The sequence below is a fragment of the Diabrotica undecimpunctata genome, chromosome 5, assembly GCF_040954645.1.
Source record: "Diabrotica undecimpunctata isolate CICGRU chromosome 5, icDiaUnde3, whole genome shotgun sequence".
Lineage (NCBI taxonomy): Eukaryota > Metazoa > Arthropoda > Insecta > Coleoptera > Chrysomelidae > Diabrotica > Diabrotica undecimpunctata.
The window spans coordinates 57,776,179-57,789,867 of record NC_092807.1 but is presented as its reverse complement, the minus strand read 5'-3'; the positions used below and the strand labels follow the sequence as shown (position 1 = coordinate 57,789,867).

The 13,689-nt window shown below is 33.8% G+C and overlaps 1 protein-coding gene across 1 annotated transcript in view; it reads left to right on the top strand.

Annotated features, from left to right (window-relative positions):
• Rab8 (RAS oncogene family member Rab8) overlaps window positions 1–13,689 on the top strand; it is a 60,747-nt gene that overhangs the window by 24,723 nt on the left and 22,335 nt on the right. Inside the window, exon 3 of the mRNA XM_072531979.1 lies at window positions 12,964–13,309. Coding sequence (XP_072388080.1) covers window positions 12,964–13,309 — 346 coding nt within the window. The remainder of the gene's footprint in view (window positions 1–12,963; window positions 13,310–13,689) is intronic.

The window sequence follows — 13,689 nt, the reverse complement described above, 5'->3', positions numbered from 1 at the left end:
AAAATTTTCAAAAAATTCATAAGTATTTCTTAGAGTTATATCTTTATGTAAGAAAATTAACAAAATTGTATGTCTGGTTTTCTCGCTTTATACTTGGAAAAAAGTAGTTTTTTAAAGTTTTTTCGAAAACGAAAACATGAAGTTTGCTCAAAATGTGTCAAAATACTTCTAGTTGTCACATATACCTTCTCAAATTTTTTCAAATTTTTTTAATTTGTAGTTTGTCTTTTGGGGGATGCAGATCAACCTTAAGCAAGTTCTCAAGTTTCCACTAATGATCGTGTGAAAGGACCGAAAACGTTTTGAACAATTTGTAATTCAGTTGGATTTTTCATTTTTAATTTTTTTTTTACATCAATGAATTTGGAATTTTTTGACTTCATTGTAAAGTTTCTCAAGAAGAATAATAAGAGCGGTTGAAATGCTTAAAGGAGATGAAACTAACAATGTGCAAGAGAGACATTTAGGCCGAGAAAGACTTCCAATTCCTATCCAAGATATTTTTATCGCTTTTCAAATCAGAGAAAACATCTTACTGCTAACGAGTTCCTTTTTAAATTGCAGTTAGCTCATAATTTAACTCTGAGCAGAACTATCAAAACACGTCTATATAAAACTAATTTTATGCCCAACGGCCACTTAAGAGTTCTTCCAATATCAACCGGAAATCGAGAAGATAGAAATGTGTTTAAATATAAATTGCACTAATAAATAATGGTCTACAGTTCTGTGTACAGACGAATCCCGATTTGATCTCCATCCAGACTCATGAAGACTGAGAGTTTGGAGACAGTCTTGGCCAATTATATGCCTTGAGACAGCTCATCAATTTCATAGTTATCCTCGTGGTGACTACAGTATGAAGTGATATTAGTGTTGAAGGGAGAACTGATCTTGTTCCAGTTCAGAATTTTTATAAATGCACTTACATATCAGGGCGCCATTCGTGTGGACCTGTTGTTCTTGTGTATTAAGCAGTTGTTGGAAAGATTTTTCGTAATGCATGACTGTGTTCATCCTCATGCTGAATTTTCTAGCTGAAGGGAATATTGATTTTTTCCTTGGCCAGCACAATCTCCAGAGCGTGTATGGGTTATGGCTTCAGAGACGTGATATACTTCAGAATCAATTTTTTTTAATGCTAAGAGTTGATTTTTTACGGAAGGTGTCCAAAATTTGACCAAAATGAAATTGGTCGTCTAATTTTGGATATTAGTACGAGTTACACGGTTGTATTGAACAGTAGAAGGATCATATGGGACACTGAATGTTTCTGTTATATTTTAGGATACGTTTTTATTATAATTTGTGGAATTGTACATTGAATCGTTTTTATCTGGCCTTTTGGCTTTGCCAGTGCTATTTACTTAGAAAAAAAATCGTAATCGTTTTTATGAACATTTATTTGAGTTTTAAATATACAATCAACTCCCGTTTATCTGTGGGGCTGATTGGCACGATTACTGCGGATATTACTTGTAAGACTAGGATAACTTTCGATATTTTGTCCATCTGCGCAGAGAGCAGACAAAGAAAGTATTCGGGGAGAAAGAAGTGGATGAACGACGCGCGACTCGTCTACTTGATTTTACCTGATACGCACTTTAAAGCTCGAGCTTCGAGCTTCTTCTCGTATTAAAATAATTTCCGGTAATTTTACTGCACACTTAGTGGGAGTGTCGATGTCAGGATTTTCAAAGTCGTTCTTAGTTTTGACCAACTGTAACGAAAATCGCGGATAAGCCGTTAACTGGTTAAAAGAAGTCAAATAAAAGCAAAAAATAAAAATTTAGTGTCACCTAAAGCTTTAGTTCACAATTTTCAATATATACTCACATTTTTTACACTTTTTGACAGTAGTCTATCACTTGTTTCTACTTCTTTGATTGGAAAACGTGTTTCCTAATTCTAAACTGCACTTTACTTAGCATCAGAAAGTCTAACTAATCTTCAAGGTTCTGGCGTCTACATTTTCCCCCACGAACTAGTTTACTAAACATTTTCTAATTTCACTAGAAAGATAGTTCATTTTCATCTTGTCCAACTGCTAGTCCTTCACAATTTTCGATGTTAACATAATCCAGAATACTGATTGACATCCAAAACTCTTGTAAGTCATAGCTTTTTTTCAATTTTTGAGCGAAGTTACTTTGTTCTGTAGTTTCTCTTAGTTTCTGTAGCCGACCCCGCATAGGAATAAAGGCAAAGAGAATGATGATGATGAATTATAAAATACTTGGGACACCCAAGTATTTCTCAGAAAACTGCCGGATGTAGTTTATGTTGCATATTTGTCATTTTTATTCATTTGTTTACCCTATTCTTATGGTTCCTTTTTGTAAAATTTGTAAAAAAATTTAATAATTGAATATTAAAAAATATTTTTTTTTGAGATAAGTTTATTGTTGAGACCTAATACAAAACAATATTCTTTAGTTCATTAGATCGTATTGAAAGGCAAAATGTATGTTTATTTACTTTGTAAATTGTAGTTTGTAGCTACCCCAACATTAGATAAGTTATCAGGCTGCGGATATGTCTCGTTTGAGTTGAGAGATAAATGTAAATGGTTATAATTCGAAGTAAAAACCTATTAGTTCTTTGTATGTGTTATACTAAAAAGCAGTTTACATTGAAGTAACACATACGAAATTGTTGAAGGATATACACTTACATCTTTCTGTACAATTCTAGCTCCCTGTTCTGATCTTTTTTACAAAAAGATTTTACAAAAAGATCAGCACAAGGAGAACAAGAAGACATTTCAATTACAATTATGAGGGGGGAAATGGCACAAAAAAGCGATAATTATTTAACTTTTATATGTGATGACGTTAATCGACTAACGAAACTATGAATCCGATATTATTGAAAACATTTAATTGCCTACAGTGCGTTCTCATAGTAAGACAGAGTCAAACTAGTTTTTTTTCTCTCTCTCTCTCCAATAGCGCTACAGCCCAAATCGAGTATTAGCGTCCTCCAAACTATGCCTCCAACCCTACCGGTCCGCGGCAATCACCTCCAGGTTCTTACTTCTAGCAAATTTTGCGCGTCCGCTGCCACTTCATCCTCTCACCTTTTCCGTGGAATTCCTTTTGGTTTTGCGTCCTGCATTTTACTGTCTAGGGCTCTTTTCGGCAATCTTTCGGTCTCCATTCTCACTACATGACCAGCCCATCGAAGTCTCTGAAGTTTATCGGATTCTGAGATCGGTGTCTCTTTGAACAGTTGGTATTGTTCAGTTGTACCTGGATCTCCATACACCGTTTTCCTTAATAGGTCCAAATATCTTCCTTAAGACTTTTGTTTCAAATACGTCCAGCTTTCTTTTTGTGTTTCCTGTCATCACCCATGTCTCGCATCCATAATATACTACTGATCTGATATTGGTTTTTTAGACCCTGATTTTCGATCTCCCGTGTGTGTTTTTGGAGTGGAACACATGGGCGATCGAAAAATAAGGAATACTTTACTATTCTTCTTTGAATTTCTATATTCTAGAGTCAGGTTGAATAGTGTCGGTGCCAGCCCGTCCCCTTGTTTTAATTCTTAACTATTGAAAAGTTCTCAGTGAGCTCATTTTGTATTCTGACAGTTGCTGTTGACGTGGTGCTTTTATTAGTCGGATGTATTTTTGGGGGTTGTTAAACCTATGCCTGTTTGAGATATATGAATATGTTAAGGTCGTCAATGTCGTATTCCCACGATTTGTTTAGAATTTGTTTCACTCTGAATACTTGATCAGTTGCGAAAGAGGACGAGAATGGAACCCACACGTTAACAGAATTGGAAGAGAGAGACTTTCCCGAATAGTAAGAGATGGAAAACCATAAGGTAAAAGACCACTAGCAGACCCCCTAAAAGACGGAGAGATAGATGGCACTCAAAATCGCAAATAGTGCTAAATCAGACCGGAAACGACAGGCCTTAAGGCCTAACCTACGAAAAAGAAGAGTGAGAACAAGTATTTGTTCCTGTTCGTACAAACAGGTAATAAAAATGCATATTATTGCTCATTGAGAACTAATCACACCACGTTTTTATTGATCTTTCCTTTTATATGACAACTCATTATTGGGTATTAATTTGTTTTGTTGAATTTCAAAATTTGGTTAAGAGAACTATCTTGATGTTCAGTTTTTAATGTATGGCACTTGCCTTCTTCACGTGCCTTCTAACGGATGTAAGATATCATCCTAGCTATTTTATTTTATCCATTTCTACTCAAATACTTCTCAGCCATAATAGTCTTCTTCTTCCAATACAGTTCCTTGTATTATTACATGTATTAATTCATATTTCTTCCCTCTCATCAACGGAGTAAAGTATTGAAGTTTTCTTGTTTTAATCACCATTCGATCTTCGTTTGTCCACCCCTGGACATAGATCTCCCTCATCATTTTTCATCTGTTCTGATTTCTTGCGCTTTCTACACTCTAAAATACGTTTTGGCCATCGGTTGTCTGATAATCTGGCGACGTGTCCTGCCTAATTCCGTTTTAACGACTCGATTTTTTCGATAGCGTCTGTTGTTTTTGTTCTACTTTTTGTTCTATTTCTTCGTTTGGCATTTGGTCTCTCAGAGAGACACCCAACATAGAGACACGCTCCATAGCCATCTGAGTCACGCAGATCTTATTAATTACCTTTTTTGTGAGTGTTAATGTTTCCGCGTGAGTGAGTACAGGTAACACACATTGGTCAAAGATTTTCCTTTTGAGGCATATGGGTAGATCCGATTTAAATACATAGTTTAATTTACCAAATTCCTCCGCCAATCCTCCCGATCCAAGGCATGCTCCTGCTTCAAACCTCTGGATTCCATCTCTCTTCTAATTCCTTCATTCCATGAGCTTTGAGGTCTACCTCTTTTTCTTCTTCCAGGGGGCTTCCATCTGTGAAGTTTGTGGGCCAACGTTCGTCAGGCATTTTTAATAGGTGTCCAAACCATTTTAAACCTCTTCTTTCTATTATATCAATGACCGTTTCTGTAGCATTCATGTCGTTATTTATTATAGATTGTTGGTCTTCCTTTCCAGCCTTGATGTTCTAGCACTTCTTCTCAAATAATCCATTTCAACTGCCAACAATCTTTTTTTTTTTTTTTTTTTTTTTTTCATTATTATGTATATCTATAATCACTGGATTAATTTACACGTGACATTTAACAGTGATACGGCCTGCGGTAATCGTAGCACTTAATGTCCATAACTTTATACAATTTGGTCAACTATATAAACTGTTGGTTTTTCATTACGTGTCGAAATTACCACTAACCCTGATTTGAAGGCGTATTCCGGAAAATTGATATCATTTTTAACTAAACAATTTTTTATGCTCGGTACGTTCCACGACTGTTTTGGTTGTTTCTCCAAAATCTCTGAATAGTAAGGTGCATTATCTAAAACTATAACTGATGGTTCACTCAGACTAGGTAACAGTTTCTCCTCAAGCCCTTTAACAAACGTATCTGCATTCATGTAATCAGCAGATTTTGATTTTGAAGATAAATCAATGCAGGAATACAAGGTATTCCTTTCGATAGTTCTTTTAAATTAAAAATATATAGAGCAATTATAATTATCCAGTTAAATTGTTGAGGAGTGTATATTAAGAAAATCTTAGTATCTGCAACTACTTTGCTAAAAGCACAACAGACTCTTATCCGGCTTCCGCATTCCATGTAAATTTATTTTGGACGTAAAAAATATTACATTTGGGAACAAAATTTTGACCTGGGTGAATGTTTCTGCCTTTAAAATATTTAGTAACTACTACTGTAAATGGTAATTTACACTCGATAATATAATAAATAATCAGAGGAAGCCTGTCGTTAATGATAAAGGATAAATGTCTGTAAAATAAATATTTTTGAATAATGAAAGTTAAGGGAATTTCTCTTGTTTAATAAAATGCTATTCGATATTTGACACTAATCAAATACGATAGTTATTAGTTAAGTGGAAAAATAAGCTAAAATATTTCCCTGTAAAATGTATAATATGTAAAATCATATTCTAAAAACAATTTGATAGATACTAGTTTTGAAGAAAAAGAGTATATTATATATATAGCAGCTCTTCAGGCCTGGAGGCCCATGGCTTCTATTTTCTTCATTATTTTTTCCACTTATCTCTGTTTTTCGACTTTCTTTTCCTCCCAGTATGGTATCACTTCTTTTTTGGACTTCCTCTTCTGCGGTTTCCACTCGCTCCTCCTGTTAATTCTTTTTTTGCATGTCTGTTTGTGAACATCCTGTAAACATCCAACGTGCTCTTTGTGCTTTTACTTTTTGTATGATGCTTGGTTGGTTGTAGAGCTCCATTACTTCCTTACTGGTTTTTCTTCTCCATAGGCCGTCATTGTCCTTTGTCCCTCCTATCTTGCGTAATATCTTTCTTTCTTGTAGTATATTATACCATCTGTCTACACCACTGTCGTAGGATAGCTTCTACGATAAGGTTAAATAAAGTTGTCCTTCCAGGATCACTTTATTTAATGAATCTTTTAAGGTCATTTTCACTAACTTAATAAGTGTCGTAGGTATTTTTAACAGATCCATCGCTTCTCATAATTTTTCTCTGTCGATTGAGTCGTATGTCTGCTTATAGCCTATAAACAGAATGTGCAACTTAGATTTTGTTCGTAGTTGTGGTGCAATATTTGTTTCATCGAAAAAATCTGATCAATTGTAGACCTTCCTCTTCTAAACCCTGCCTGATATTCACCTATTGTTTCAGATTCATATTTTGATAGTCGGTTTCTTATTAATAAAGCCAATATCTTATATGCTAAATTAAATAAAGCAATTCCTCTATAATTTTGGCATAGGCTTTTATCTCCCTTTTTGTGGATCGGGCATATGGAAGCATTTTTCCAGCCTTGTGGTAATTTCTCATTTTTACAAATTCGTTTTATTAGGTTGGTTATTTGTTTGAGCAATAGCTGTCCACTTTCCATGAATATTTCTGCTGTTATAGCGTTTTCTCCTGGACTCTTGTTATTATTCAGCTGCTTTATTATTTCCTCTATCTCCTTATCTGATAGTTCGTTTATTTCGGCCTCATTATTGCTTTGCTCCGGTCTGATTTGTGATTGTATTTCATTGGTATTTTCTCTGGGTTCAGCAGTGTCTTTTTCACTTCTGCAGCAGCATGCGATTCCGGGAGCCGTAGCTTTATTGACTTTTGACTTCTTAGTAAACAGTCTTAATCTCTTTCTTTATCATATGATTTTCCATGTTTTGTAACTTTATTTCCCAGTATTCTCGTTTATTTTTCTGCAGGTAAGTTTTGCTTTTTTCTTTACTGCTTCATAACTTTTACTTGTTTCTATTGTATTTAGTATATTCATTTGTATTTTAGCTTTTCTTCTGGATTCTAAATCTTCTTTTACATTCTATATCGAACCAATCTTTACTGCTTGCTTTTTTATTTTTCCTGTTTTTTCTGTCGCTTCCGTTATTATCTTCTCTATTTGTGTCCATTCTTCTAATCTTTTTGTTATATCCCTTTTAACTGGTTTTTGATGTTTGCATTCTTTAGCTTTTTTACATTCAAAATTTTAGTTAGGTTGCATTTAGTTTGTGCTTAGGTTCCATTGAAATTTCTTGTTTTATAGTCGCCACTGCCCTAAAATGGTATTGGCGTGTTTATTTCAATTAAATCGTGGTCTATTTGATTGGTATTGTTATAATCCGGGGAGATCCATGTTGGTTTATAGATATCTTTTCTGTCTCCCGATTTTTGCATTAAAGTCGCCTATTACTACTTTTAGATCGTACTTCTGTAGGTCGTTTAAAAAGTCTTCTAATTGTTGGTAAAAATCCAGTTTTATATCTGTGTCTTTATCTTCGCTCGGTGCATGTACGTTGACTATAAATATTTTACGATACTTTTACTTTCCTCTCAGGCGTAAACATCAGGTCCTTTTCGAGATTGGTTTAAAATCTACTACAGTTCCCTTGAGACTTTCCTTTATTAAAAACCCCGTTGCTTCATCAATTTCTAATATTCCGGTTGTGTTAAGTTTTTAACTTCTTCCTCTTCATAAATACTTCTAACATTCCCCGTGACTATTTTTAGTTGGTTTTCCCTTAATTTATATCCTTTTTTGTTTGCTCGTCTCTATTATTATCTTTTTTGTTTATATTTACCTTTTTGGTTTCCATAGTTGGGTCCTTATACTTTGCCTTTTTCGTCTTTATTTATTCACACTGCGGTGCTTCTTTTAGTTTTTTGAGTAATTTCTATTAGATGCACTTTAGATTCTCTTTCTTCCCTTGGTATTTTTTTAATTGCAGCCTGTATTCCTCTTTCCATTTTTGTCATGTCTGACTCTATATATATGCTCTGTCCTACTATATTTTTGAGTTTGCTTTTGTTTTCCAGCCCACTCACTTGTCCGTCATGTTTTTCATTTCAGCGAGGAACATTTTGTCGCTTATTTTGCTACCTTTCAATAATTTAATGTTAAGGTGAAGATTTGTTTTCATAAATTGCTCCAGTTTATCTCTAGTATCTCTCCTATCATTAGTTTTCAAAGCTAAGCCTTTTATAACTGTACTTCTCTTTCTTTTGTCTTGCTCCAGCTGTTCAATTCTCTTATTTTCCTCATTAAGTCCCTTCTCTAGTTCTAAATGTTTCTGTTCTGGTTTTTCAATTATTTTATACAATCCAATGTCTCAAAGGTAAAAAGAAATAAGAATAAGACTTACTCACAATCAATTTATTCTACCACCAACGACCGGTGTCACATACTATAATTTTCTATGCATCTTCAGGTCAACGGTACATGGTAAACTAAATGCTGAAAATATAATATCCCGTATTCGGATGCTATCTGGTACAAAATAAACAGCAATTATGCCAATATTATAAATGTGTGATTATTAAATATTACTTTAAAATTGACTAAATAAAACAAGTGAAAAAACGATCTAGTAAAATTGAAGTTAAATAAATAAATATTACTTACATGCCGATACAAGGATTAATCCTTGTTTGAAACATTTTTTTCTACGGCGTATAGATTCTTGCTTAATCGATGTTTTCCGTTCCCCCCTACGAGTGGAGTTTTAGATGAGAAGCCCGGGGGTAGAAGTGGCAAACGTTTTTGCATCTTTTTGGGGATCCCAAAATTGACATTCTTAGAATAATTCAGCTTATTCGTATGATTTTTAGAGGTTCAGTGGTATTTCCGTCACTAACGACTGGAGTACTTTCGGTGTTGGGCTATTTACATCATAATTCATTACATTTATATTAACTGTATTTATTTATTACTTATTTAATTTTAACACCTATTTATCTCATAAATTCATTCTTGTGGTTCTTCTCTTTTCCGTGAATCTTTTCCATGATTGTATATTTTGGACCAATTGTCTTTGTGTCTTTTTTGCAATCCTCTCAGCTCTGCTTCTTGTCTGACTTGATCCTCCCGTTTCATTCTTGGACGTACTACCTTGTTTTTCCCTTGTACTTGCCCACCCAATACCTACATTTATATTTCACGGTATACTCGAATAATTAGTTGAGTACTTGAGTTGTAGAAGTTCCTTATGTTGCATTGGAATTTTCTTTGATAAACAATTGTTATCCGAGTTGCACTTCATAAAATCTTGCCCAAATACACTAGAATCATTGGTTGTAGAGATTTGTGAGCCGATAAATAGAGAAAATTGCTCTATCAATCTATAACGTATGTTGCCTAAACTGTATTTCCGAAAAAACTGGTTTTTTAATACCTATGGAAATTTTTGTTATATATAGAAAAATGTCTGAAATTATCTCTAGAATTTGCTGTATGAAAAATTTTCTGAAAGTCCAAATTTTGTTAACAAGCTACATAATATTTTTGCGGTATTTCCTATAAACTGTGAGAATTTCATCGATATCGACTGATTGTTTAGAAGGATATAATTGACACACGTTTTCACTGGGTATGGTAGCAGATTAATATTTCTCAGATTTTATCCCCCTTTTTATATTCTCACCCTTTTTGTTGGCTTAAAATTAAAGTGCAGCTTTAATTTTATTTTCATGTAAGTAGTAACAACAATTACATACATAAAATTTTTTTGCTAGTATACAGGGTGAATCAACACTAACGGAACGGAAGAATACAGCGAAGGAGTAAAAAATTTTTAAAAATTTTAAATTATTAGTTTGTAAGTTGATAAAACCTACATTTTAAAATTATTTCGAAATATACAGGGTGACCCAATAAATTTCGGCGTATCAAAGTCATATTCTATCTTCTCATTCTTCTTCCTCTTTATTAGCAATCCTGCTTGTTCGTTGGCAGATTGATACCTCTATGGAAGGTTGTCACTCCATCTTTTGCTCGGTCGGCCGATAATTCTTCTATCGATTAATGATTTATCTATTGCTATTTTGACCACACTCTCCCATTCTGCTTATGTGGTTATTCCATTCTTTTTTCTATTTAGTGTACATTCATGTATACACTATAACTATACGTTACACATTAATTACTTACTCACTGCGTATTAGCATCATCCTCATCTTCTCTATCATCGCTGTCATCTGATCACTTTCATTACTGTCACTGTCAACCGTCACATTTATTACCACAGAATCGATATCTTCCATCAACCCGTCAACCCAAAATTTTTGCTCTTCCTTAATAGCAAGTTAACAATAGTTTTTCCAGTTTTCCACTGTTACTACACCAAATGCATTTATTAATTGTTCCATAGTGGCGGTCTTAAACTCTGTGTTGTGTGAGGCAATATGTCTTTTGACTTGACTCCATACCATTTAAATTGGATTTAACTCACATTGGTATGGAGGTAATCTCAGAATGGCAACATTTTTCTCTTTGCACATGTCGATTTTATATTTTATGTATTTTTTTTGTATATGTTTACGACTTCCATGAGCTCTGATTTTAAATAATCTTCTTCAAAAAAGATATCTTTCCCCAGCGACCATGTCTTAATTTAATCTTTATTGAAGGCTTGTGTCGGGACCACTTCTTCTAACCTCGAATGGTACGAAGCGTTGTCCATCACCACAACAGTTTTCTCTGGAAGATTAGGAAGCAGCTTCTTAAACCACTGTTCAAATATAGGACCATCGATGTCATCATAATAGTCCGCTGAGTTTTTTTTTTTAGCTAAAAACGAAAAAGCCGCACCTTCTACAAAGCCCAATTAGCTACCCGCATGTACTATAACAAATCGGGGGCCTCGTTGTGTCGGCTGTTTTGACAACCTCTTAACAAACGCATTCCTGGTTGAAGTGACTGAGAGGTCCTTCCATTCTTTGGAAACACTATCTCCAACTAAATTAAAAGTGAAACTGGAACAAACCATGAAGTGGAAATATCCAGGAGTGGCTAGTATACCTGTTGAATACAAAGTAAGCTTTGCTTACTATCTCCAACATTCACCAAGTTTCGTCCAAATAAACGACGGTGTATCCTTGAGAACGAAATTTTTTATCTCACGCAAATACTGATGCCTCCATTTTAGAATATCGGGCCGTTCAATCATGCTTGACTTTACTCCTCGTTTGCAAAATACAAAATTCATTTCAGGGAGTATTCTCGACATTGTTGTGCGTGACATGTTTGCTAAATCTTTGTCTTTTTTAACCAGTGCAAAAACTCTGTTCAATGTCGGCGGTAAATTTTTAAAGAAAAACTATGCACGATGGCACGTAGCCGCGTATGAACTACTGCATCGTAAGCGAACTTTCTGCTGTTCACTCTAATTTTGGTACGTTTTCTATGGGCCTTAGTCCTCCTTCGGCAGTTTCTATGCGTATTTTAGAAATAGTACTAAAACTTACTCCCGTCATAGCACTTACTTTATCGGTTAAATTTCTAACACTTTCACCGCTTCTTAAATTTAGGTGATAATTAAATACATTTAAAACAATTTGTTTTGCACGGATATCCAAGATATTCCCTTGACTTAATTTTTGAATTTCCATTTTCAATTAACATTTAACTGTAGTCAGAATAACTACTAAAGAACCACAAAGCCCTATTATAATTATGTAGTCAAAGAACGACATAAAATCGCTGACATACGCACACCGTATTATTTTAAGTTGCAATTAGTAATTAGATATATGCATTCCAACGGATAGCTGGACAACCGCGCTACACAAAGTGGTCCGTTTAATTGCTTCTTTTAATTCATGGCATATGGTATTCTCACCGAAAAACAAATAAACTGTCGTTACTCAAATTAAAATAATATAAAATAAAATTATCTTCTGTAAACACTATTTCTTTAATTAAAATCATTTTCCCTACTTTTCATCTCTTGTTTCTAATGGACACTTTTGGTCAATTACGTTAAAAAACATTAATTTTAATTCATGTCTGCGGAAACGAAAATACAAATAATACAACCCTGAATCGTGCTTGTGTTCGTCGTGGCATCGCCGCGCTTCTATCGTCCATAAGAAATACATGGCCCTATCTCCGGAATATTTTTTTCTTAACGTAGAACGCTCTATAATAAATTTGTTCTTTGCAATTTAATCGAACATTATGCAATTTTAAGATTAATATCCTGTTTTAGAAAGTCATCTCATTATTATGATTTCTATTATTTAGACTTTGTGTGTCTAGAGTGTTGTTAGACTCTTATTAATTACCGAATTTGAAGGTTATTTTATAAAGTGAGCATGTTTTAACCATTCAAACTGCTTGTCATGTCTTCCTTAAACTTGCGTAAACAGATGGATTCCGAGGGCTAGAACAAAATTGTGTACTTAGTGTTTTATTTCTTGAAGTAGTTAAAACCAACGGATGTTATTAAAAATTGTATAGAATATACTTCGAGATAGTGATTTTTCTTTTACTAGTTTTCCAATTTCTCCAATATAATTCACATTTTTTATGTACCAATAATTATTTTATTATTGTGCCATTGTATAATATGAATGTTTTAAGCAAAAAATTTAATTCAAACAATTTTAGGGATACAGCAGGCCAAGAAAGATTTCGAACCATCACAACCGCCTACTACCGTGGGGCTATGGGTATTATGTTGGTCTATGATATAACGAATGAAAAAAGTTTCGAAAATATCAAAAACTGGATTAGAAACATCGAAGAAAATGCATCGGCAGATGTGGAAAAAATGTTATTAGGCAACAAATGTGAATTAAAAGACAAAAGGCAAGTATCAAAGGAGAAAGGAGAACAGCTTGCCGTAGAATATGGTATTAAATTTATTGAAACGAGTGCAAAAGCGAGTATTCGAGTAGAAGAAGCGTTTTTCACATTAGCTAGGGATATAAAAACTAAAATGGAAAAAAAGCTGGTAAGTTTTTGTGCTTATTGACAATATTTTAAACTGTGAAGATGAAAAGGTAAAGGTAAAAATACTTTATTCGATACATATTTGCTCTGTAGTTAAAAACACCTTTTCATCTTTAAAATAGTGCAAAAATAATTCAAAATGAAATAAGGATAATTTAAATACGTAATATATCAACACAATATACATTATTTATAACAAGAGATAAGATTGGCACAGTGAATAATGTGCTGTGAATTTAAAATATGTTTGGGTACGAGAATTTTTTTTAAACTTGACCAATAAGGTATACATCGTCAGCCCAAGTGACATTGCATATTCACTCTTTTGGAAAACAAAATAAAGAATTAAACGAAACAATACAAATTTATGTTTACAACTGA